General features: G+C 45.3%; 1 protein-coding gene across 1 annotated transcript; it reads right to left on the bottom strand.

Annotated features, from left to right (window-relative positions):
* Window positions 1–1,135: 1,135 nt before the first annotated feature.
* Window positions 1,136–27,725, bottom strand: LOC135523668 (heparan sulfate glucosamine 3-O-sulfotransferase 6-like). Its single transcript, XM_064950485.1, has 2 exons — window positions 26,900–27,725; window positions 1,136–2,403 (listed from the first exon to the last, which is right to left on the bottom strand). Exons 1-2 carry the CDS (start codon window positions 27,403–27,405, stop codon window positions 1,785–1,787), a joined length of 1,125 nt encoding a protein of 374 aa, XP_064806557.1. The 5' UTR covers window positions 27,406–27,725; the 3' UTR covers window positions 1,136–1,784.

The raw sequence follows: 27,725 nt of genomic DNA, 5'->3' as shown, positions 1-27,725 counted from the left end.
CAGGGCCGTATGACCACCTACAGGGCCGTATGACCACCTACAGGGCCGTATAACCACCTACAGGGCCGTATGACCACCACCTACAGGGCTGTATGACCACCATCTACAGGGCTGTATGACCACCACCTACAGGGCCGTATGACCACCTACAGGGCTGTATGACCACCACCTACAGGGCTGTATGACCACCACCTACAGGGCCGTATGACCACCTACAGGGCCGTATGACCACCTACAGGGCCGTATGACCACCTACAGGGCCGTATGACCACCACCAACAGGGTCGTATGACCACCTACAGGGCTGTATGACCACCTACAGGGCCGTATGACCACCACCTACAGGGCCGTATGACCACCACCTACAGGGTCGTATGACCACCTACAGGGCCGTATGACCACCACCTACAGGGCCGTATGACCACCACCTACAGGGCCGTATGACCACCTACAGGGCCGTATGACCACCTACAGGGCCGTATGACCACCTACAGGGCCGTATGACCACCTACAGGGCCGTATGACCACCTACAGGGCCGTACGACCACCCACAGGGCCGTATGACCACCACCTACAGGGCCGTATGACCACCACCTACAGGGTCGTATGACCACCACCTACAGGGCCGTATGACCACCACCTACAGGGCCGTATGACCACCACCTACAGGGCTGTATCACCACCACCTTCAGGGCCGTCTGACCACCACCTACAGGGCTGTATGACCACCTACAGGGCCGTATGACCACCACCTACAGGGCCATCTGACCACCTACAGGGCCGTATGACCACCTACAGGGCCGTATGACCACCTACAGGGCCGTATGACCACCTACAGGGCCGTATGACCACCTACAGGGCCGTATGACCACCTACAGGGCCGTATGACCACCTACAGGGCCGTATGACCACCACCTACAGGGCCGTATGACCACCACCTACACACACTACCCTATCTGCCTTCCCTCTCTGTGGTCTGGTGTGACTGAACAGTGTATCATATGGTGTGGATATTTCATCGAAAGGCATTTCATACTGAAATGTTGATTTATATGATGAAAAAAGGATGTCCATTTTAGAATAAAGGTTTTAGTAATATCAGCATCTTGAAATACAAAAGTAGTAGATAAAACATCTCAAACATTGTCATTTTAATAAATTATGCTTCCAGAAATGTACAGTTAAGGAGGGGTACAGTTTATGAGTTTGGTATGAAACAAACAATGAAGAAAGATAAGGGATACAGATATAGCATATACCACAATTCTCAATAGCATAACACTTGCAACATAAATAATAGCAATTTTACAGCACACGGAGTAAATCAGTAATATATTTTGTTAACAAAAAAATAGTACATAGTCCAGCATTTATACCAGTAATAGTCTTCTGCATTTTCAAACATGAGAATGGGATAACAGTAAAAATTATCTGTCATTAATAAAATTATTTTAGAAATGCACTTGGCTTATTGTAGTCTAGTTTATTGAAATAGTATTAGCATATTTGGGATGAATATTTGGCTCGTGGAGCAGTTTTGTCAGAATATTTATTTTTTATTACATTGCAGCGACACAACAATCATACTAGGAAAATCACATCTGTTTATACAAGGAGATTTAAACCCTCTCTTTAAAAACCAAAATATACTAGTCTGTCTGTTTCCACCAGTCCCAGCCGAAGTCACGAGGACCTGTCATTTGGCAAAACCTCAGGTTAAGTGGCCATTACAAGGCCTGTAGATCCTCTGGAGACACGTCTCTGTTCTATCCCATCCCATTTCCATCAGTCCCAGCCAAAGTCATGGCCTGTCATTTGGTAAAACTTCATGTTGAATGGTCTATAGAAGTCCCTGAGCCTGAGCAGCACCTCTGGAGAGATCTGTGGATGAGGCCTTCCCTTAGACTTCCCCAGACAGCGTGGCCTGCTGCTCCCCTCAGGCTTCTTCAGGCAGGGGAAACCCTTGGTCTGGTTGAAGTAGAAGTGTTTATCCGTGACCAACCTCTTCAGCCCCAGGAAGTCCTGCACCCTGCCCATCTCCCCGGCCGGGTCCGTCACCAGCCGCTCCCCGCTGACGAAGAGGAACTTCGAGAGGGGGAAGTAGCGCAGCCAGTTCTCCAGGTGCTTGGCGTAGATCCCGATGCGCACGGCGCTCCAGGAGGTGTCGATGAGGCCCGTGGTGGAGTTCCGGAAGGTCAGGCTCTGGAAAGACGGAAGGCCGGGTTGTTTGGACAGCGTCTGGGTGTAGTCGGACACGGCCCGGGTCACGGGGTCTCGGACCACCACGATCAGCTTGGTATGACGACTCAGGGCGAAGAGACGCCGAGGAGCCTCCTTGGTGACGAAGTAGCTTGGTGTCTTCTCCATGGTGATCTGGCTTTCCAACGTCCGGGGCATCAAGTTTCTGGGAGGAGAGGAGAGAAGAGGAAAGATTTGATTATTGGTTCCCAAACATTTGGTAAACTGACATACTAACAGCTTCTGGGAATGCAACAAACTTTAAGACCTTTGGAACCTGGTTCGTGTGTCATAAACACGACCAGATCTGTTTCCACATGTTTAATATTACAACATTTTATGGAATATGGATATTCCATGCGTCATTGGAGGGTTCCAACAGTCCCCTTTGATGCTCCCCAGCCTTGAGGGCTTCTGATTTAGCTTTGTAATTAGTTGGTTAGGTCTGTGATTACATCAATATAAACATCTACATTAGACGCTGGCCTCGCTGAAATGCATGTCAGATGGAGAGGAAGTCAATGAGTGGGTGCTTAAGGGAAACCACAAAACCATAATAACCAGTGAAAAGTCATTTCCACAGGACTTCCTCCTCCTTCACAAGCCTGTCAGAGCATCTCTGAGAGCTAGGCTGAGAGGTAGGCTGAGAGGTAGGCTGAGAGGTAGGCTGAGAGCTAGGCTGAGAGGTAGGCTGAGAGGTAGGCTGAGAGGTAGGCTGAGAGGTAGGCTGAGAGGTAGGCTGAGAGCTAGGCTGAGAGCTAGGCTGAGAGGTAGGCTGAGAGGTAGGCTGAGAGGTAGGCTGAGAGGTAGGCTGAGAGCTAGGCTGAGAGGTAGGCTGAGAGCTAGGCTGAGAGGTAGGCTGAGAGCTAGGCTGAGAGGTAGGCTGAGAGGTAGGCTGAGAGCTAGGCTGAGAGCTAGGCTGAGAGGTAGGCTGAGAGGTAGGCTGAGAGCTAGGCTGAGAGGTAGGCTGAGAGGTAGGCTGAGAGCTAGGCTGAGAGCTAGGCTGAGAGGTAGGCTGAGAGGTAGGCTGAGAGCTAGGCTGAGAGCTAGGCTGAGAGGTAGGCTGAGAGGTAGGCTGAGAGGTAGGCTGAGAGGTAGGCTGAGAGCTAGGCTGAGAGGTAGGCTGAGAGGTAGGCTGAGAGGTAGGCTGAGAGCTAGGCTGAGAGCTAGGCTGAGAGGTAGGCTGAGAGGTAGGCTGAGAGGTAGGCTGAGAGCTAGGCTGAGAGCTAGGCTGAGAGCTAGGCTGAGAGGTAGGCTGAGAGCTAGGCTGAGAGCTAGGCTGAGAGGTAGGCTGAGAGGTAGGCTGAGAGCTAGGCTGAGAGGTAGGCTGAGAGCTAGGCTGAGAGCTAGGCTGAGAGGTAGGCTGAGAGGTAGGCTGAGAGGTAGGCTGAGAGGTAGGCTGAGAGCTAGGCTGAGAGGTAGGCTGAGAGGTAGGCTGAGAGGTAGGCTGAGAGCTAGGCTGAGAGCTGGGCGGAGAGCTGGGCTGACCCCAGGCTGCCTGGACAAATAACAGTGCATTCGGAAAGTATTCACACCCCTTGACTTTTTCCACATTTTATTCCGTTATGTTTTTTTTTTAAATCCCTCATCAATCCCTCAACACACAATACCCCATAATGACAAAGTGAAAACAGGTTTTTAGAATGACTTAAAGAAGTATTCAGACCCTTTGTTATGAGACTCGAAATTGAGCTCAGGTGAATCCTGTTTCCATTGATCATCCTTGAGATGTGTCTACAACTTGACTGGAGTCCACCTGTGGTAAATTAAATTGATTGGACATGATTTGGAAAGTCATCATTGAGGGAAAGATGAACGGAGCAAAGTACAGAGAGATCCTTGATGAAAACCTGCTCTAGAGCGCTCAGGACCTCAGACTGGGGCGAAGGTTCACCTTCCAACAGGACAATGACCCTAAGCACACAGCCAAGACAATGCAGAAGTGGCTTCAGGACAAGACTCTGAATGTCCTTGAGTGGCCCAGTCAGAGCCTGGACTTGAACCCGATCGAACATCTCTGGGGAGTCTTGAAAATAACTGTGCAGCGAGGCTCCCCATCCAACCTGACAGAGTTTGAGAAGAATGGGAGAAACTCGCCAAATACAAGTGTGTTAAGCTTGTAGCCAAGAAGACTCTAGGCTGTAATCAACAAAGTACTGAGTAAAGGGTCTGAATATTTTGTATTTTTAATACATTTGCAAAAATGTATATTAACTTGATTTTGCTTTGCCATTGTGGGGTATTGTGTGTAGATTGATGAGGGGGAAACAACTATATAATCCATGTAAGAATAAATCTGTAATGTAACATAATGTGGAAAAAGTCAAGGGGTCTGAATACTTTCCGAATGCACTGTATACCATACCATGCACTGCCTATCGTATACTACGGACACTGCAATAAACTCCCCAACAGACCAGCACCAGTCTGACTCTACTTTGGCCAACAAATGAGAAATAGACCTGCACACAGATTAGCAGTAAAGAATCTGATGATGAGCTGAAAGAGATGAAAGACAGTTAATAGTCTCCAAATTGTTTTATTTTAATTTTATTTAACCATTATTTAACCTTTAAAAACATGTCCTTTAGCAGCTGGAACCTAATGTTGGAACACTATTTAAAGTGGAATCCCAGAAGTTCCATTTTAGAATCCTAAGGACACAAAACAGGAATCCTTCCAACTCTCCTCAGAAAAGGACCACCTTCATTTCATTTAAAATGAGGGGATTCAAATCTCACGGCGGGTTTATGTTTTAGAAATCCAAGCATGAAGGAACGTTCCAACTCCTCAGAAAATCCCTCATTTAATTTCCACGGATGGTTCCCCCCGTAGCATAGCCATGTGGTAGAGACTGAGGTTGGGTCTCAAATGGCATCCTATTCACTATAGTACGGTGCACTAGGGCTCTGAACTGAATTTGTGCACTCTATAAGGAATAGGGTGCCATTTGAGACGCATTCCAAAAGCTGTCATCAACGTGGTTGGTCTCTGGTCTCTAAATGCAGGGCTCTGGCCTGAGCTGTGTGGGGAACATACTCCTCTCTGATCCAAATCTGACATCCCCACCACGAATGTGCCATGAAGCTAATCCTGAAAACATGGCTCATGTTTTTACAACAGACCGCCTCTTTTTTTTACTACAGCCTGGGTATGAGTGGGTATGAGGATCAGGTATACAGACAACACTCATACCACAGTAACGGAATCTGTTAGGTGTTAGGTTTTTAGAGAGGATCTACCTCAATTGGATCTCCTGGTTCAATAAAGGTTAAGTAAGAGAAAAAGGAAATCATGGAGATAATGTTTCATTGGCTCACCCCAACTAGGCCTATAGCATGTTGATATTAATATTACAATGTAAGAGGTCAAATAGTAACACAGAAAAGCTCCTTTCAAGAGCAACAACTCCACTGGGATTCAGCTTTAGAGGGACATATCTCTACACATTCTCTCCTGTCCTCCTCTGTCTGCACAGCTCCCACGGTGGCTGATCAGTTACATAGGACAGCATTGTGCTATAATTCTATCACTTCATAACTCTGTTCATTTCAAGATATAAACGAGACCCTTTTTGTTACAACTACCACTACAACCCATTACAACTAAATAATTATACTTATTTAATTTGATACTTCTTTTGCTCTCTCTATTTGTAAAAAATGTAATGTTTTACAATAATTATTTTTGCCTGCCATATGGAGGTGACAGTCTGTTTGTGTAGAGTGTACTCAACAGCAACTGAATGTTTAATTCTGACCAAACAGGCTAATGGCATCCATGCTGGACTGTCCCGGCTTCCATTGCCATCATGTTTAAATTCTTTATTTAAAAGTTTTATTTATTTAACTAGGTAAGTCAGTTAAGAACAAATTCTTATTTACAATGATGGCCTACCCCGGGCCAAACCCGGACGACGCTGGGCCATTTGTGTGCCGCCCTATGGGACTCCCAAACACAGCCGGTTGTGATACAGCTTGGAATTGAACCAGGGTCTGTAGTGACGCCTCTAGCACTGAGATGCAGTGTCTTAGACCACTGCGCCACCCGGGAACCCCCAAAACTCTGTCCTGTAATCACAGAACTCTCTGGCTACAACACAAACCCAAGTGGGAGGGAGGGAGAGACACACATTAACCTAGCCAGCCTTACAGTGCCTTGCGAAAGTATTCGGCCCCCTTGAACTTTGCGACCTTTTGCCACATTTCAGGCTTCAAACATAAAGATATAAAACTGTATTTTTTTGTGAAGAATCAACAACAAGTGGGACACAATCATGAAGTGGAATGACATTTATTGGATATTTCAAACTTTTTTAACAAATCAAAAACTGAAAAATTGGGCGTGCAAAATTATTCAGCCCCTTTACTTTCAGTGCAGCAAACTCTCTCCAGAAGTTCAGTGAGGATCTCTGAATGATCCAATGTTGACCTAAATGACTAATGATGATAAATACAATCCACCTGTGTGTAATCAAGTCTCCGTATAAATGCACCTGCACTGTGATAGTCTCAGAGGTCCGTTAAAAGCGCAGAGAGCATCATGAAGAACAAGGAACACACCAGGCAGGTCCGAGATACTGTTGTGAAGAAGTTTAAAGCCGGATTTGGATACAAAAAGATTTCGCAAGCTTTAAACATCCCAAGGAGCACTGTGCAAGCGATAATATTGAAATGGAAGGAGTATCAGACCACTGCAAATCCACCAAGACCTGGCCATCCCTCTAAACTTTCAGCTCATACAAGGAGAAGACTGATCAGAGATGCAGCCAAGAGGCCCATGATCACTCTGGATGAACTGCAGAGATCTACAGCTGAGGTGGGAGACTCTGTCCATAGGACAACAATCAGTCGTATATTGCACAAATCTGGCCTTTATGGAAGAGTGGCAAGAAGAAGGCCATTTCTTAAAGATATCCATAGAAAGTGTCGTTTAAAGTTTGCCACAAGCCACCTGGGAGACACACCAAACATGTGTAAGAAGGTGCTCTGGTCAGATGAAACCAAAATTGAACATTTTGGCAACAAAGCTTGGCGTAAATGTTTGGCGTAAAAGCAACACAGCTCATCTCCCTGACCACACCATCCCCACTGTCAAACATGGTGGTGGCAGCATCATGGTTTGGGCCTGCTTTTCTTCAGCAAATCAAATCAAATAAAATTTTATTTGTCACATACACATGGTTAGCAGATGTTAATGCGAGTGTAGCGAAATGCTTGTGCTTCTAGTTCCGACAATGAAGTAATAACCAACAAGTAATCTAACTAACAATTCCTAAACTACTGTCTTATACATAGTGTAAGGGGATAAAGAATATGTACATAAGGATATATGAATGAGTGATGGTACAGAGCAGCATAGGCAAGATACAGTAGATGGTATTGAGTACAGTATATACATATGAGATGAGTATGTAAACAATGTGGCATAGTTAAAGTGGCTAGTGATACATGTATTACATAAGGATGCAGTCGATGATATAGAGTACAGTATATACGTATGCATATGAGATGAATAATGTAGGGTAAGTAACATTATATAAGGTAGCATTGTTTAAAGTGGCTAGTGATATATTTACATCATTTCCCATCAATTCCCATTATTAAAGTGGCTGGAGTTGAGTCAGTGTGTTGGCACCAGCCACTCAATGTTAGTGGTGGCTGTTTAACAGTCTGATGGCCTTGAGATAGAAGCTGTTTTTCAGTCTCTCGGTCCCAGCTTTGATGCACCTGTACTGACCTCGCCTTCTGGATGATAGCGGGGTGAACAGGCAGTGGCTCGGGTGGTTGATGTCCTTGATGATCTTTATGGCCTTCCTGTAACATCGGGTGGTGTAGGTGTCCTGGAGGGCAGGTAGTTTGCCCCCGGTGCTGCGTTGTGCAGACCTCACTACCCTCTGGAGAGCCTTACTGTTGAGGGCGGAGCAGTTGCCGTACCAGGCGGTGATACAGCCCGCCAGGATGCTCTCGATTGTGCATCTGTAGAAGTTTGTGAGTGCTTTTGGTGACAAGCCGAATTTCTTCAGCCTCCTGAGGTTGAAGAGGCGCTGCTGCGCCTTCTTCACGATGCTGTCTGTGTGAGTGGACCAATTCAGTTTGTCTGTGATGTGTATGCCGAGGAACTTAAAACTTGCTACTCTCTCCACTACTGTTCCATCGATGTGGATAGGGGGGTGTTCCCTCTGCTGTTTCCTGAAGTCCACAATCATCTCCTTAGTTTTGTTGACGTTGAGTGTGAGGTTATTTTCCTGACACCACACTCCGAGGGCCCTCACCCCCTCCCTGTAGGCCGTCTCGTCATGGTAATCAAGCCTACCACTGTTGTGTCGTCCGCAAACTTGATGATTGAGTTGGAGGCGTGCGTGGCCACGCAGTCGTGGGTGAACAGGGAGTACAGGAGAGGGCTCAGAACGCACCCTTGTGGGGCCCCAGTGTTGAGGATCAGCGGGGAGGAGATGTTGTTACCTACCCTCACCACCTGGGGGCGGCCCGTCAGGAAGTCCAGTACCCAGTTGCACAGGGCGGGGTCGAGACCCAGGGTCTCGAGCTTGATGACGAGCTTGGAGGGTACTATGGTGTTGAATGCCGAGCTGTAGTCGATGAACAGCATTCTCACATAGGTATTCCTCTTGTCCAGATGGGTTAGGGCAGTGTGCAGTGTGGTTGAGATTGCATCGTCTGTGGACCTATTTGAGCGGTAAGCAAATTGGAGTGGGTCTAGGGTGTCAGGTAGGGTGGAGGTGATATGGTCCTTGCATGTTTCCGTTGCAGGCCATGTCAGTGGCACTGTATTGTCCTCAAAGCGGGCAAAAAAGTTATTTAGTCTGCCTGGGAGCAAGACATCCTGGTCCGTGACTGGGCTGGATTTCTTCCTGTAGTCCGTGATTGACTGTAGACCCTGCCACATGCCTCTTGTGTCTGAGCCGTTGAATTGGAATTCTACTTTGTCTCTGTACTGACGCTTAGCTTGTTTGATAGCCTTACGGAGGGAATAGCTGCACTGTTTGTATTCAGTCTTGTTACCAGACACCTTGCCCTGATTGAAAGCAGTTGTTCGCCATTTCAGTTTCACGCGAATGCTGCCATCAATCCACGGTTTCTGGTTAGGGAATGTTTTAATCGTTGCTATGGGAACGACATCTTCAACGCACGTTCTAATGAACTCGCACACCGAATCAGCTTATTCGTCAATGTTGTTATCTGATGCAATACGAAACATGTCCCAGTCCACGTGATGGAAGCAGTCTTGGAGTGTAGAGTCAGCTTGGTCGGACCAGCGTTGGACAGACCTCAGCGTGGGAGCTTCTTTTTTTTAGCTTTTGTCTGTAGGCAGGTATCAGCAAAATGGAGTCGTGGTCAGCTTTTCCGAAAGGGGGGCGGGGCAGGGCCTTATATGCGTCGCGGAAGTTAGAGTAACAGTGATCCAAGGTTTTTCCGCCCCTGGTTGCGCAATCGATATGCTGATAAAATGTAGGGAGTCTTGTTTTCAGATTAGCCTTGTTAAAATCCCCAGCAACAATGAATGCAGCCTCCGGATAAATGGTTTCCAGTTTGCAAAGAGTTAAATAAAGTTCGTTCAGAGCCATCGATGTGTCTGCTTGGGGGGGGATATATACGGCTGTGATTATAATCGAAGAGAATTCTCTTGGTAGATAATGCGGTCTACATTTGATTGTGAGGAATTCTAAATCAGGTGAACAGAAGGATTTGAGTTCCTGTATGTTTCTTTCATCGCACCATGCCTTGTTAGCCATAAGGCATACACCCCCACCCCTCTTCTTACCAGAAAGGTGTTTGTTTCTGTCGGCGCGATGCGTGGAGAAACCCGTTGGCTGCACCGCTTCGGATAGCGTCTCTCCAGTAAGCCATGTTTCCGTGAAGCACAGAACGTTACAGTCTCTGATGTCCCTCTGGAATGCTACCCTTGCTCGGATTTCATCAACCTTGTTGTCAAGAGACTGGACATTGGCAAGAAGAATGCTAGGAAGTGGGGCAAGATGTGCCCGTCTCCGTAGTCTGACCAGAAGACCGCCTCGTTTCCCTCTTTTTCGGAGTCGTTTTTTGGGTCGCTGCATGCGATCCATTCCGTTGTCCTGTTTGTAAGGCAGAACACAGGATCTGCGTCGCAAAAAACATATTCTTGGTCGTACTGATGGTGAGTTGACGCTGATCTTATATACAGTAGTTCTTCTCGACTGTATGTAATGAAACCTAAGATGACCTGGGGTACTAATGTAAGAAATAACACGTAAAAAAACAAAAAACTGCATAGTTTCCGAGGAACGCGAAGCGAGGCGGCCATCTCTGTCGGCGCCGGAAACACTTAGGGACAGGGAAGATGGTTAAAATTGATGGGAAGATGGATGGAGCCAAATACAGGACCATTCTGGAAGAAAGCCTGATGGAGTCTGCAAAAGAAGTGAGACTGGGACGGAGATTTGTCTTCCAACAAGACAATGATCCAAAACATAAAGCAAAATCTACAATGGCATGGTTCAAAAATAAACATATCCAGGTGTTAGAATGGCCAAGACAAAGTCCAGACCTCACTGAGCTCGAGCTGTTTTGCAAGGAGGAATGGAAAAAAAATTCAGTCTCTCGATGTGCAAAACTGATAGAGACATACCCCAAGCGACTTACAGCTCTAATCACAGCAAAAGGTGGCACTACAAAGTATTAACTTAAGGGGGCTGAATAATTTTGCACGCCCAATTTTTCAGTTTTTGATTTGTTAAAAAAGTTTGAAATATCCAATAAATGTCGTTCCACTTCATGATTGTGTCCCACTTGTTGTTGATTCTTCACAAAAGAATACAGTTTTATATCTTTATGTTTGAAGCCTGAAATGTGGCAAAAGGTCGCAAAGTTCAAGGGGGCCGAATACTTTCGCAAGGCACTGTATCTCACAGTATTAAAGTGAGACCCATATACTAGAGTGTATACCTATTCAACTGCTGTTGTGGTTCTTTGTCAAATGCTGTTGCTCTCTGTATGGTTTCCAACGGCAGCCAGGTTAGCGGAGACTAGCTAAGTGATCTGCTGTTTGTTTTAATCACACCTTAGCCTAGCGGTAGCACTGTTAGCATCTGGAGCAAGAATGCAGATCAGAGGGTCCACAGATGTGTGTTTATCTCTATAGACCTGCTGTACTCACCGTCTGGGTGGCCCTCAGCTCTATTAGGCCCTGTTGTAAAATACCTCAGGTTAATAGGCTACTGTTTATGACCGTATTGTAGAGACTGAACTAAGTACACCAACCTGAGTGTGTGTCAATGTCATCTCAAAAACAAGGGGAAAAGACACGCTACACACTAAGTGTGGAAACTTTAATGTTGACAAATATTGACTTGATCGTTTTTGTACTAAGTAGGTGAGCTCGCTCGTAAAACGCAGCATCTGGGCATTAGCATGCGTTTGTGTGTAGGGGCGTCATGCATCTCCAACATCTGAGGGAGCACAAAGTACGTGTGGATGGCTGTGAGGTGGAAGAGAATTTTAGTATTTTTCAAACACCTCAAACAGATTGACACACGCACACACACACGCGCGCGCACGCACGCACGCACGCACACACACACAAAGTGCTCCAACCTGGGCTTTTAACTCTTATTTGCCTTCCCAGTGTTAGCTCTCCTCTCCCCTGTGTGTCATACAGTAAGAACCCATGTGTGTAAACATAGGACAGGAGCTTTGATTTAAAAGTTGGCCACACTCTCAGAAGAACACACCTAGACTCACCCACCCACCCAAAGCACACACAAACACAAACATATGGGCATGCACGCACACACCCTTATGCCCTTATGCAGGAGCAGCTAACACTCTGCACTGTTACCAGCAGGACAGGCTGAGGTTATCTGTGTGTGTGTCTGTGTCTGTCTCTGTGTGTGTCTGTGTGAATGCTCACGCATGCAAATGTTTGTACCAGCATGAGCGCGTGTGTGAAATGCAGTAGAGGATATAAAGATTTGTTGCTGGGTAGGAAGGGTTTTCCCTGTTGGTCCCAGGACTCAGACCCTGTATGCTGTGATCTATCTTGACTCTGTGTAACTTTACTCTGTGACCCCCGCTAGACCCCTCTGGGAGAGGACTTTGTCCTTTCCACCCTGAAGGTCAGAGGCAGACACTTATAATTCAGTGGGTGAGGCCATCGGGCCCACGGGGGATGCTTATAACGCAAGATGTCTTCAGCTCAGCATCTCTCTCTCCCTCTCTCTACTTATTTTATCAGGGATACTTCCATAGGACATTGCAAGTTACGTTATGAGTACACAGTGTGCAGGAATGTTGAGAAGACAGTTTGTCAACCAATTCCCATCACTGGGGGACTGCATTTCTGTCACTACAAGTTAAATGTCATCTGGAGGCTTAAACACAGGGCATGTTGCCTCTGAGAGCTGAGACATGCCTTTGACTCTTTGTCCCCTGCGTTAGACTCAGTACTCTGCTACTCTGCAGAGAGAGAGGCTTGTCATTCCTGGGAGAAGAAAATGGAGGCCTCAGGAGTTAGTGAAGAGTAATTAGAAGTCAAAGTCAGCAGGAAACAACAAAGAGACCAATAAAGTGTGTGTGTGTGTGTGTGTGTGTGTGTGTGTGTGTGTGTGTGTGTGCGTGCGTGCGTGTGTGTGCAGTTCAGTAGCATAGCATAGTAGAGTCTAATGTTGTAACGTACACACCCACGCTGGTTTAATACAGCAGCCAGAGAGTGGTGAGAGTTCTATTTGTTGAGGAGGTTTAGGCCTACATCAGTGAGGTAGGTCGGTAAGAAAGACCTAAAGAATGTGTCTACGAGGGGGAAAAGTGAACATGACAGTTAATACAGAGATTATTACAGCAGGCAACTTTAAGAAGAGTCAGTGGGAAGCGGTCTCACAGTTTCCTCGGGAGAGATAATGACAGTGTAGAGAGAGACAGAAAGAGAGAGAGAGATGACAGTGTAGAGAGACAGAAAGAGAGAGAGACAGAGAGAGACAGAGAGAGACAGAGACTGACAGAGAGAGAGAGACAGAGAGAGAGACAGACAGACAGAGAAAGGGGGAAGCAGCTCAAGCCTCCAGACTGTCTACTGCAGGATAAAGCCTGACATTCCAACTCCAGAATTAAAAAGAGAGAGAGAATTGGAGAGATAATAGGGTGAGAGAGCAAGAGACGGGAGACTATGTGTGAGAGAGAAAGACAGAAAAAAAGTGTGTTCCTTGCTGTAATTGCACCCCTCCGTCTTATCGAATGGGAAAATCAGCCTGTGTTCCTGCCTGGCCCAGAGTGGGTTAGCTGTTAGCTGTGCAGCTTCATCAGTGGGTGACCATGGGCCAGGGGCCCACACCCTGAGATGAACAGATGAACAGACAAGAGGAAGAGGAAGAGAGAGATGGACAGATTACTGGAGGGTCACTTCTTTCCTCCTTCCTCCCTCAGCCTGTGTAGTTGTGTAGTTACTGTAATAATTAGATTGGTTAAATGACTTAGAGGGTTTCAGTGTGAAAGCATGCACTGCACTGTAGTCATTCTTTACAAAGAACTACAGAAACCCTGTTTTTAAGAGAACCTCCACCTTTAAAACAGTACTCTACTTCTTGTTCTAAATGAATATTTCACGGGGGCTTCTAATGATTCTCTGAGCCAGGTTGAAGTGTGTTTTTCTGTGCATTTCATAAAAGAAAAGCCCTTTTGAACCAAAGTTAAACATTATCATCTAATACTATACATCAAATCAAATCAAATCACATTTTATTGGTCACATACACATGGTTAGCAGATGTTAATGCGAGTGTAGCGAAATGCTTGTGCTTCTAATTCCGAACATGCAGTAATATCTAACAAGTAATCTAACAATTTCACAACAACTACCTTATACACAGAAGTGTAAAGGAATGAATAGAATATGTACATATAAATATATGGATGAGTGATGGCCGAACGGCATAGGCAAGATGCAGTAGGTGGTATAAAGTACAGTTTATACATATGAGATGAGTAATGGGTATGTAAACATAATATAAAGTGGCATTGTTTAAAGTGACTAGTGACACATTTACTACATCCAATGTTTAATTCTTAAGTGGCTAGAGATTTGAGTCAGTATGTTGGCAGCAGCCCCTCAATGTTAGTGATGGCTGTTTAACAGTCTGATGACCTTGAGATAGAAGCTGTTTTTCTTTTCAGTCTCTCAGTACCCTCTGGAGAGCCTTACGGTTGTGGGCGGGGCAGTTGCCGTACCAGGCGGTGATACAGCCCGACAGGATGCTCTCGATTGTGCATCTGTAAAAGTTTGAGTGTTTTTGGTGACAAGCCAAATTTCTTCAGCCTCCTGAGGTTGAAGAGACACTGTTGCTGTTGTGCCTTCTTCACCACCCTGTCTGTGTGGGTAGATCATTTCAGTTTGTCAGTCATGTGTATGCCAAGGAACTTAACTTTCCACCTTCTTCACTACTGTCCCGTCGATGTGGATAGGGGGCTGCTCCCTCTGCTGTTTCCTGAAGTCCACGATCATCTCCTATGTTTTGTTGACGTTGAGTGAGAGGTTATTTTCCTGACACCACACTCTGAGGGCCCTCACCTCCTCCCTGTAGGCCGTCTCGTCAATGTTGGTAATTAAGCCTACAGCTGTAGTGTCATCTGTAAACTTGATGATTGAGTTGGAGGCATGCACGGCCACGCGGTCATGGGTGAACAGGGAGTACAGGAAAGGGCTGAGAACACACCCTTTTGGTGCCCCAGTGTTGATGATCAGCGAAGTGGAGTGGTTGTTACCTACACTTACCACCTGGGGGCATTCCGTCAGAAAGTCCAGGACCCAGTTGCACAGGGTGGGGTCAAGAACCAGGATCTCAAGCTTAATGACGAGTTTTGAGGGTACTATGGTGTTAAATGCTGAGCTGTAGTCGATGAACAACATTCTTACACAGGTATTCCTCTTGTCCAGATGAGTTAGGGCAATGTGCAGTGTGATTGCAATTGCGTCGTCTGTGGACCTATTAGGGCGGTAAGCAAATTGGAGTGGGTCTAGGGTGTCAGGTAGGGTGGAGGTGATATGTTCTTTGACTAGTCTCTCAAAGCACTTCATGATGGCGGAATTGAGTGCCACGGGGCGATAGTAGTTTAGCTCAGTTACCTTAGCTTTCTTGGGAACAGGAACAATAGTGGCCCTCTTGAAGCATGTGGGAACAGCAGACTGGGATAGGGATTGATTGAATATGTCCATAAACACACCAGCCAGCTGGTCTGCGCATGCTCTGAGGACGCGGCTAAGTTGCCGTCTGGGCCAGCAGCCTTGCGAGAGTTAACAAGTTCAAATGTTTTACTCACGTTGGCTGCGGTGAAGGAGAGCCCGCAGGTTTTGGTAGCGGGCCGTGTCGGTGGCACTGTATATTCCTCAAAGCGAGCAAAGATTTCTGGTTGGGGAAGGTTTTAATAGTCGCCGTGGGTACAACATCACTGATGCACTTGCTAATAAACTCGCTCACCGAATCAGCGTATACATCAATGTTGTTGTTCGATGCTATCCGGAACATATCCCAGTCCACGTGATCGAAGCAATCTTGAAGCGTGGAATCAGATTGGTCGGACCAGAGTTGAACAGACCTGAGCACAGGAGCTTTCCTGTTTTAGTTTCTGTCTATAGGCTGGCAGCAACAAAATGGAGTCATGGTCAGATTTGCAGAAAGGAGGGCAAGAGAGGGCTTTGTATGCGTCGATGAAGTTAGAGTAACAATGATCCAGGATTTTGCCAGCCCGGGTCGCACATTCAATATGCTGATAAAAATTAGGGAGCCTTGTTTTCAGATTAGCCTTGTTAAAATCCCCAGCTACAATGAATGCAGCCTTGGGATATGTGGTTTCCAGTTTACATTGAGTCCAATGAAGTTATTTCAGGGCCGATGAGGTGTCTGCTTGGTGGGGATATACACGACTGTGATAATAATCGAAGAGAATTCTAGGTCAGGTGAACAAAAGGACTTGAGTTCCTGTATGTTGTTATGATCACACCATGACTCATTAATCATAAGGCACCCCCACACTTCTTACCAGAGAGATGTTTGTTTCTGTCGGCGCGATGCGCGAAGAAACCAGGTGGCTGTACCGACTCTGATGACGTATCCTGAGTGAGCCATGTTTCCGTGAAGCAGAGAATGTTGCAATCTCTGATATCTCTCTGGAAGGCAACTCGTGCTCGGATTTTGTTGTCAAGAGACTGGACATTGGCAAGTACTGTAGTATACTCGGGAGCGGTGGGCGATGTGCCCGTCTACGGAGCCTGACCAGAAGACCGCTCCGTCTGCCTCTTCTGCAGCGTCGTTGTTTTGGGTCGCCTGCTGGGATCCAATCCATTGTCCTGGGTGGTGGACCAAACAGAGGATCCGCTTCGGGAAAGTCGCATTCCTGGTCATAATGTTGGTAAGTTGACTTTGCTCTTATATCCAATAGTTCCTCCTGGCTGTATGTAATAAGACTTAAGATTTCCTGGGGTAACAGTGTTAGAAACAATACATTAAAAAACGAAATATTGCATAGTTTCCTGAGAACGCGAAGCGAGGCGGCCATCTCTGTCGGCAATGGAGGTGGATAGCAGGAGGTTGGTGGCACCTTAATTGGGGAGGACGGGCTCGTGGTAATGGCTGGAGCGGAATAGGTGGAATGGTATCAAATACATCAAACACATAGTTTCCATGTGTTTGATGCCATACCATTTGATCCGTTCCAGCCATTATAATGAGCCGTCCTCCCCTCAGCAGCCTCCACTGTTATACATCATGCTGCATTACTCTTTCCCCAGCGTCTGCTACCGTAACACTGTTGGTGAGGGAAAAATCATTTTCCATTATTATTATTATTATTATTATTATTTTTATTTTTCTTCTATGAATTATCTACCTTTTTCAAATGAATTGAAATTACAAGTACTTCCCAGAACTCTCTAATGGACTTCAACCATTGGCCATCTGGTGTCTACCCAACTCTAGACCAATGAGAAGACTCAATACTGGACTGCAGTGAATGCCACTTCCTAAATTGTTAAATGTCCCACTCCTTGTGGTTGTAGCCCATCCTTGACTTGTTTTAACTGAGGAATGGGATTACAGTTGGCAGAACACAGGGCCTGCAGCTGCTGGGAAAGATAGTGTTTGTCATTAAGGGGCCAATCCTGACCCAGTAAATTGTGTGTGTGTGTGTGTGTGTTTTTGTGTGTAAGAGAAAGAGAGTCTCTAAAACACACAGCACAACAGAGAGAGAGAGAGAGTCTCTAAAACACACAGCACAACAGAGAGAGAGTCTCTAGAACACACAGCATGAGAGAGAGAGAGAGAGAGAGAGAGAGAGAGAGAGAGAGAGAGAGAGAGAGAGAGAGAGAGAGAGAGAGAGAGAGAGAGAGAGAGAGAGAGAGAGAGAGAGAGAGAGAGAGAGAGAGAGAGAGAGAGAGAGAGAGAGAGAGAGAGAGAGAGAGAGAGAGAGAGAGAGAGAGAGAGAGAGAGAGAGAGAGAGAGAGAGAGAGAGAGAGAGAGAGAGATGTCGGCATATGAGAAAGCATTTATTTGGTTTTCAGATTTCTGTTTTTGAACTTCCTAGATAATGTTCACATTCCGAACTGAAAAGGACAGAGTTCTCCTTCAGACAGAGTTCTCATTTTAATCAGTCACATTTCCTCACAATTAAACATAACTATTGTCCAGGAAACCAATTTGTGTTACATTATTAAAGACAAACCATAAAGTGTTTCCTTATCTGCTTTTCATTACAAAGAAAGGTGTGTTCCTATGATTCCTGTAGCGAGTCTACTCGCTACTCTCACGCTCTCTCCACTTCACCCTCACCCTTCTGCCCTCCTTACCCTCTCACCCACCCAGCCAGACGGTCAGTCGGTCAGTTAGTTATTAAACAGAGATGGTCAGGCAGGGCAGAAGGCAGAGGCCACGGCTGAGACAACAATACACACTGAGCTGTCAATGATTTACCAGCCTCTCCAGACAGGCTAAAACAGAAGATGGGTGCTGGGTGATGTGGGTAGAGGGTCAACCTAAGGGGTCCTGGGTAAAATTATGCGCCAGACAGCTCCTGGATGAATTATAATCCAATAACTGCCCTTGTTGATAGACTAGAGCAAATAAGCAGACTCTGATTGGGACTGGGCCCTGGTTAAGATAAGTTTAGACAGTTTGAAGTGTAGAGATTCATAACTTGTGTAACTAAACAGAGCAACTCTGGTGTTGGTGCAAAAACAAAGCTGCCCTTTTTGACTGTCACACTTGTATCACTATCCTACAGTCACTACAATGACTAGGCCTACTACAGTCTCTGATAACTAAAATGTCATTAGTCCACTAATGTATAATCACAGCTTTACAGAAAACAGAAGACATTTCCCTCTGGTTTTCGGCACTGACTGGGTGTGTATTATGATTCCAAAGAGGTGTAGTGCCATGTGAGGTTGTTATAGCTGTGACATCCATCTTGCTGTGACAGGGACATGGGAGGATGAGGTCAGGAGGGACGGAGTGGGGGATCATTTTTTACACTCCACCAAACATCAACCCTAATCAGTCACTGTAACCTGGAAGTCGTGTTAGAGACCTGCAGGCTGACAGGAACCCAGGCTACTGGATCAATACTGTCATAGTTCTGTTGCTCTATCTGGTTAAAATGGATTAGTTTATAATGAGGGGAAAGAAGGTAGGCTAGTGAAAACATCCCTGGGTTAGTCTTACATTATTATAGTAAATGAGCATCCAAGTAGCTTACATCTGCTAGTTAAAAAATAAACATACCTTTTTGTCACACTGAGCTTAGAAATCTCCTCAACAATATTAATATACAGTATGTGCGAATGCTGCGGTAATTGGTCAACTGTATAGGAAGCACCGTTTTAACTAAGCCCCTTTGAACTAATACATTGCCATGTAGTTCTATTCACTGAGCAAATGATCAGTTAGCTAATCATGTATATAGACCTAATTAGGTTAGGCTATTGAGGACATTGATTTGGAATAGGCAGTCCCTTGTTATATCACACTAAGAGGGTTGGAAAGGAAGTCCAATGGACTTTTTCATTCGTCCAATACTAAATACACATATTGTTATCATTTTCAAATCTCCTATACATGTCCCTTTATTTCATTAACTATCATCTGATTGGATAGGGCATAACATACGGAAGGTGAAAGATCGTCCAATGACGAGCTGTCAAAATATTGAGTTAGGCGATTAGGTTTTTCTCCAGATTGAAAATCCATACCCATCCCAACCCAATTTATCAAATCATGTTTGATTATTCAGTTATATTTCCCCCATTTTCTTTTTGCATATTGACATCCGACTTGAAGACATTCCTTTGGTGTCTTGAAAGCATGCCATGCATGTACACCGCCATAGCCTGAAATAATGACACAGACTAGCCGACCAGTGGACCTTGTCAGGGAAACAAAGTCTCCTTTGTTCAGTCCAATTCTATATATTTGATTTATTTCAGAGACACTTTGACCATGAAAGGCCCTCCCAAAATCTTTTCGTTGGGCCAAAGAACTCGCTCTCTCTCTCTGTCTCTAACACTACTTCAAAACCTTAAACATGTGCCTGGGAATTCAGCAGTGGAAGAATCCCTTGTGATTGATTTTTTTAAAAGGCAGTTAAGAAATAAGAGCTGGACATTCCTGTCTGCATACTGTGACCAATGCTACACTGAATTATGCAAGAAAATATACTTCTGAAGAACCCTGTCCCCCCAATCCCCACACGTTTCAAAGTCTTCGCAGTATGTATAGGGTATAAATGTCGGTGGTTGAAGGATCAACGACACCTTGTCAACAAGATTGAATATTCAGCAGTTAAGGAACCTCCCCTGCAGTGCCCTGGTAAAGGTACCAACAGCTGAATCAATAGGAAACTCTAGTTTACCAGATCAATATTGGAAATTACATCTACAGTAAGTCTAATGGATATTCATGGTGTAATGAAAAGGTGTGGTTTAATGGTGGATCGCAGAGTAGAATGGGGTAAGGGAGATGTGACACTTGACTGGGTTGGATCTCAAACGCTTAGGCTACTTGCACACATGCAATGGAAACACACACACACACACACACACACACACACACACACACACACACACACACACACACACACACACACACACACACACACACACACACACACACACACACACACAGAGAGAAAGAGTAGAAAGAGCTAAACCCTTTAAACATGTTCTCTCCCACAAAGCCACATAACCATTTCCAAATGCATCGAGAGGCCAAGTTTTTTCCACATATAAGCATTTCTTCTAAAACAATTTTCCAAATGCTTCTTTTTAACATGTCCATGTGTTTTATTTGGTAACTAACTGAAGACAGAGGACAGTGTTCCTTTTCCAACTCAAAGCAGTGTGACAATACACTTTGAAATTAAGAGCTCTGTCAAATTACATAATGTTTAAGTGATACTTTCAATGTCCAGTCTAAATGCTTTATGCTGCTGTCTTAAATTCGGTCCTGGAGTGGTTCCAGTCCAGATATGAATGTATATCCAATGGGTTTTTACTTAATTCTATGTCAATGTGAATAGCAACACTTTATAAAATTGCCCTTATGCCACAGAGTTACTCTATAACTGATTTGGTAACCAGAATGTTATTGGTCAGCCGCACACATAAAACAGTGATTGAATTGCCTTGAAAGGTCCGATTCTGTTTCCTATCAGTTACTAGTATAGTTACTGTGTAGTTACACAAGTTATTATACAAGACATCACAATCCCTTGTGTAATACCTTGGTTAAAATCAAAGACCCCATCAATTATGATACAAGGCCTTTCACACAAAGGAGAGAAGAGTGGAGGGAGGTGAGAGGGCGGAGCTGGTAATGATAAGGGATTAGACTGACTGATCTGGGTGCTTTGACACTAGTCTCATTACTCCAACACAGCACTACATACTTTGACTTAGATAAGAACCAATAAACCATCACACCCTTAGGCACAGATCTAGGATCAGCTTTCCCTCCCCAAATCCTAACCTTTACCATTAGCGGAAAATACCCAATACTGACTTTAGATCAGAGCCTTGGCTTGGGGCAACTTCACCCTACACTGACAAGCTGGTACTCCACAACGTGATGTCATCTCTGTTTCCCTGAGCTGTCTGAGCTAATGCCTGACCTGTCATTACAGCAGGCCAATCCACACAGTGTTGACAATGCCTGTCATCAGATTAGGAAAGACTAAAACCACACTTGTGAGACAGAAGAGAGACTAGAGAGCTGCTGTGCAGCTGCAACAAAGCACTACATGGACTGTGACGGTGTTAAAAGATGTGTTAGAAGGTCACTGGTCTCTCAACACCATCAAAGGCTGTAGCCAGTAACCACAATGTAGGCTACTACCTAATCATCTGCCTGGCCTCACAAACTACACTGAATAAAAATATAAACACAAAATGCAACAATTTCCAAGATTTTACTGAGTTACAGTTCATATAAGGAAATCAGTCAATTGAAATAAATTCATTAAACCCTAATCTATGGACTTCACATGACTGGGAATACAGATATGCATCCGTTGGTCACAGACACCTTAATTTAAAAAAGGTAGGGGTGTGGATCCAAAAACAATGCATCGCAACACATCTCCTTCGCGTAGAGTTAATCAGGCTGTTGACTGTGGCCTCTGGAATGTTGTCCCACTCCTCTTCAATGGCTGTGCAAAGTTGCTTGGCGGGAACTTGAACACGCTGTCGTACACGTCGAACTAGAGCAGTGATTCCCAAACTTTTCATAGTTCAGTACCCCGTCAAACAATCAACCTCCGGGTGTGTACCCCCTCTAGCAATTTCGATGAGGCTCTCTTGTTCAGATAGGAAAGGGATAACGAATCCAGTTTTTGTGTCGCCATTTCAGGAAAGTACCTGCGTAATTGCGCACCGAGCTCACTAAGGTGCTTCGCTATATCACATGTGACATTATCTGTAAGCTTGAGTCCCTTTACACACACAAAAATCAGACAATGATGGAAAGACATGTGTGTTGTCCTTGTTAATGCAGACAGAATAGAGCTCTAACTTCTTAGTTGCTGAGAGTCCCTGTAATCCTAGAATCAGATCGTTCAGGTGAGAAAAAACATCACCCAGATAGGCCAGTCGTGTGAGAAACTCGTCATCATGTAAGCAGTCAGACAAGTGAAAATTATGGTAAGTTAAGAAAACTTTAAGCTCATCTCTCAGTTTAAAAAAAATGTGTCAATACTTTGCCCCTTGATAACCAGATAACTTCTATGTTGTAAAAGCCTTACATGGTCGCTGCCCATATCATTGCATAATGCAGAAAATACCCAAGAGTTCAGGGGTCTTGCTTTAACAAAGTTAACCATTTTCACTGTAGTGTCCAAAACGTCTTTCAAGCTGTCAGGCATTCCCTTGGCAGCAAGAGCCTCTCGGTGGATGCTGCAGTGTACCCAAGTGGTGTCGGGAGCAACTGCTTGCAAGCGTGTTACCACTCCACTATGTCTCCCTGTCATGGCTTTTGCGCCATCAGTACAGAAACCAACACATCTTGACTACGAAGTCCATTTGATGTCACAAAGCTGTCCAGTACTTTAAAATATCCTCTCATGTTGTCCTTGTTTCCAGAGGTTTGCAGAAGAGGATGTCTTCCTTAATTGACCCCCCATAAACATAACAGACATATACCATGAGCTGTGCCAGGCCCGCCAAATCTGTTAACTCATCCAGCTGTAATGCATATAATTCACTGGCTATAATTCACTTTTGAAACATCTCCTGCCATGTGACTGATGTATCATGAAACAGTGATGTTTGATGAAGGCATTGTCTGTATAGTTTTTTGGGCCTTTTCCCCCAGGATTGTCCCAGGCATATTCGCGACAGCAGGAAAAATGAGGTACTCTACAATAGTATGAGGATTGCCTGTCCTAGCCACTCAAGCTCACGATATGAAACACTTCTGACAGGCTGCCTGACAGGCCGCCCTCAGGTGGTGAGGGTAGGTAGCAACACATCTGCCACGCTGATCCTCAGCACTGGACTTCCCCAGGGGTGCGTGCTCAGTCCCCTCCTGTACTCACTGTTCACCCACGACTGCATGGCCAGGCACGACTCCAACACCATCATCACTGACAACGATGAGACAGCCTATAGGGAGGAGGTCAGAGACCTGTCTGGGTGGTGCCAGAATAACAACCTATCCCTCAATGTAACCAAGACTAAGGAGATGATTGTGGACTACTGGAAAAGGAGCACCGAGCACGTCCCCATTCTCATCGACAGGGCTGTAGTGGAGCAGGTTGAGCTCTTAAAATTCCTTGGTGTCCACATCAACAACAAACTAGATGGGTCCAAACACACCAATACAGTCGTACGGCCCAGTGTATCCGGTGCCTCTGCCAAGGACAGGGCCTCCTGTATGTCTCTCCAGCCTGGTGAGTCCTGTGCCTGCGCCCAGAACTAATCCTCTCGTATGTCTCCCCAGCCTGGTGAGCCCTGTGGCAGCTCAACGTACCAGACTGCCCATACGTTTCCTCCCTCCAGTGATGATCCATGGCACGAAGCCTCCAGTGATGATCCATGGCAAGAAGCCTCCAGTGATGATCCATGGCATGCATCCAGCAATGTTTTCCAGTCCGGAGCCTCCAGCAACATTCTCCAGTCCAGAGCCTCCAGCGACGTTCTCCAGTCCGGAGCCTCCAGCGACATTCTTCAGTCCGGAGCCTCCAGCAATGAAGGTCTCCAGTCCGGAGCCTCCAGGAACGACGGTGCCCAGTCCAGAGCATCCAGCAACGAGGGTGCTCAGTCCGGAGCCTCCAGCAACGAGGGTGCCCAGTCCGGAGCCTCCAGCAATGAGGGTGCCCAGTCCGTGGTCGGCGGCGAGGGTCCCCGTGCCACCAAAGTGGGGTGAGCCAGCGGTGGAGCGGGGTCTTCGTCCCGCACCTGATCAGCCACCACGGATAGATGCCCACCCAGACCCCGGACTGGGTTTAGGTTTAGGTTTTGTGGCCGGAGTCTGCACCTTGGGGGGGGGTACTGTCACACCCTGACCTTAGAGATCCCTTTATGCCTCTATTTTGTTTTGGTCAGGGCGTGAGTTGGGGTGGGCATTCTATGTTTTGCGTTTCTATGATTTTCTATTTCTGTTTTGCCGGGTATGGTTCTCAATCAGGGACAGCTGTCTATCGTTGTCTCTGATTGGGAACCATACTTAGGCTGCCTTTTTTCCCACCTGTCTTTGTGGGAAGTTGACTTTCTTTATGGCACTTAGCTTTAAGCTTCACGGTTTTGTTTTGTAGTATGTATTGTTTTGTTCGGTGTCTTTTCTTAATTAAAGAACATGTACACTAACCACACTGCACCTTGGTCCGCTCCTTTCAACAGCCGTGACAGTGTAAGTCCCCGGCTACTAGGAGTGCCGCCTCTGGGTGGACGTTTTCTTGTTTGCTTATGATACAGCTCATTCAATGTTGTCTTAGTGCCAGCCTCTGACTGTGGTGGTATGTTAACAGCACCGAAAAATACAGATGAAAACTCTCTATGTAGATAGTGTAGTCAACAGCTTGTCATGAGATACTCTACATCAATCAAGCAATAGCTTGAGACTTCCTTAGATATCGTGCACCAGCTGCTATTTTCAAAAATGCATAGTCTGCAGCCCCTTGTCTTACCAGACGCCACTGTTCTATCCTGCCGGTGCAGTGTATAACCAGCCAGCTGTATGTTGATAGTGTCAAGCATTAGATATTACAGTTTTGAATGTCCCATTGGTACTGTAGTTTAATCTTCTGCATAGGTCATCTATTTTATTGTCCAAAGATTGCACATTTGCTAGCAGAATGGAAGGAAGTGGGGGATTATTCGATCGCCTACGAATTCTCAGAAGGCCTGCCGACCCATTTTTCTCTGCCTCCTCTTCAAGCAAATCATGGGGATCTGGGCCTGTTCCAGAGAAAGCAGTATATCAATTGCGTCAGGCTCATTAGACTCGTTAAAGGAAAAAAAAGGATTCTGCCAGTCCATGGTGAGTAATCGCAGTCCTGATGTCCAGAAGTTATTTTCAATCATGAGAGATGGTAGCGGCGACATTATGTACAAACTAAGTAAAAAAATGAGTTACAAACAACGCAAATAAATGAACAAAAAAACACAATCGGTTGGGGGAACATAAAACGTCTGCCTTCTTCTCTGGCTTCTTCTCACCAGGTCAAGACCCAGGTAAGGACGCAGAGCTCGCAGATGAGCTTCCCTGAGACGGCTTCTGATAGTTTGTGCAGAAACTCTTTGGTTGTGCAAACCTACAGTTGCATCAACTATCTGGGTGGCTGGTCTTAGACGATCACACTTGTGAAGAAGTAGGATGTGTATGTCCTGGTCTGGCGGGATTGCACGTGGTCTGCGGTTGTGAGGTACTGCCAAATTCTCTAAAACAACGTTGGAGGCGGCTTATGGCAGAGAAATTAACATTCAAATCTCTGGCAGCAGCTCTGGTGGATATCACAATTGCATACTCTCTCAAAACTTGAAATATCTGTGGCATTGTGTTGTGACAAAACTGCACATTTTATAGTGGCCTTTTATTGTCCCCAGTACAAGGTGCACCTGTGTAATGATTATGCTGTTTAATCAGCTTCTTGATATGCCACACCTGTCAGGTGGATGGATTCTCTTGGCAAAGGAGAAATGCTCACTGACAGGGATGTAAAGAAAGTTGTGCACAAAATTTGAGAGAAATAAGCTTTTTGTGAGTATGGAACATGAAACATGGAACCAACATTTTATATGTTGTGTTTTATATTTTTGTTCAATATATAGTAATTATAGTGAAAAACAGTACAGTCAGGTAACTTGCATTAGACGTATGTTACACTGCCAATGCTTAGGAAGAGTACTGTACATCATTATAGGCATTTTTCTGTGTAATCCTTAGTAAAAAAAAAGAATAGGTGTATGCTTGGAGACTTTCATCCCTCCATTGATGCTGTTTCCATTTGTACCCAACGTCTGCAATATTCATGAACAGACTGTATTGATTTCTCCCTCTTCTTGGCTCTGTGTCACATCCTTATGTGCTCTCCTGCCTTCTTCCTAACCGGGTGATATGGGTGACATGTGAGGGCTCCCCAGGGACACACACAGGGACAAACACTTAGAAATGCAGCACATCACGTCAACAAACAGCATTTTATTGGCAGGGGAATGAATACCCCGTCGAACCAAGGGGCTCTGAGAGAGGATCCTTATTTGGCGTTAGGGGATATTAATGAAGTGACACTGAAGTAAGCAGTGGAAGATAGGAGCCTGTTCAGGAGAGTTGATCAATGGCAAAATAAGGCACCAAAATAGACACCTGATATACAGTAAATCCACAGAATATTGTTCTCTTTTGGTGGCTGTGATGACAGGCAGTTTCACACAATATTTTAGGACGAATTATGACTAAATTATGACTTGTGATTTACCAAGTACCTATGTCACAGTGCAATAACATGATTTTACCTGGGTATCAGGTAATCTGCATTGCCTGATTCAAGTGAAATATTAGGCTATTTATTCTAGAAAATCATATCTCTTTCCATGTTTTGGCCATGTTCAATATGTTTTCACTGCTACTGTAAATTAAAGCATACAAGAAAAAACAGATTTAATTCAAATTCAAAACAGCCATTACTCTCCCTTACCTGTACCATTCCAATCCGTTATCATAGAACCTGTCGAAGAAGTGGGGTTCGGCGCCCACAGCTCTGACATCCGGGTGAATGCGCAGAAACTCCAGAAGCGCGCGCGTGCCTCCTTTCTTGACTCCGATGATGATTGCCTGTGGAAAAGTTTTACTACCGAAGTTATTGGCTATAGAGATGTTGTTATCCGGTCGCAGTTCGTTATCATTGCCCTGCATGAGTGAGTCAACACTGTCAAAGCCGGGGAGTTCGCGAACAACGGAACCGGGAGAACTGTTCTTGTGCGGGTCGAGCTTTTGTTGCTTCAGTTCGTCATTTAGGCCTAAGATTTTGTTGATAAAAGTTGTCTGTTGGTCGTATACAGGTCTAGGTAAGGATTCGCAGTACCCAGAGAGACAGTAAAATAAGTAAGTGAAAATGATGATCATGGTAAGGAAGACGGAAAGTTTGGACTGCGCCTTCAAGTGTCCAAAGTTGAACACAGCTCTCCATTTGCTACATCCCATGAGTCGCTATACTGAGCAGGAGGATAACACGCAGAAAACATGCCTTTTTAATTTAGATAAGTTCAATGCGTTTTAAAATAAAGATTAGGCCTGGTCTTTCTTTATAAAGTTACCCATAAAAACATCGTTCTTGATGAAGTCGTGCCATTACGCACTTAAAAAAAATCCATGAATATGTTTGATCATCCACTTCATAACACATAACTCTAGTTTAAATAAATATTTGTAGGCCTAACTGTGTCAATGTCAACTTGTCCAAAGTGCACAGTGCTCAGAGAAACGGAGTTTGTCCCCTCTTGCTCCCTGCTCCTCTCCCTTGG

The sequence above is a fragment of the Oncorhynchus masou genome, chromosome 31 (genome assembly GCF_036934945.1).
Source record: "Oncorhynchus masou masou isolate Uvic2021 chromosome 31, UVic_Omas_1.1, whole genome shotgun sequence".
NCBI classification, from domain to species: domain Eukaryota; kingdom Metazoa; phylum Chordata; class Actinopteri; order Salmoniformes; family Salmonidae; genus Oncorhynchus; species Oncorhynchus masou.
This window is presented reverse-complemented; position numbering and strand designations above follow the sequence as displayed.

Coding starts and splice junctions, on each gene's coding strand:
- LOC135523668 (XM_064950485.1), bottom strand. CDS start 27,405: ATGGGATGTAGCAAATGGAGAGCTGTGTTCAACTTTGGACACTTGAAG. Junction 2,404..26,899: donor AACGGATTGGAATGGTACAG/GTAAGGGAGAGT, acceptor CTCTCCTCCCAG/AAACTTGATGCCCCGGACGT.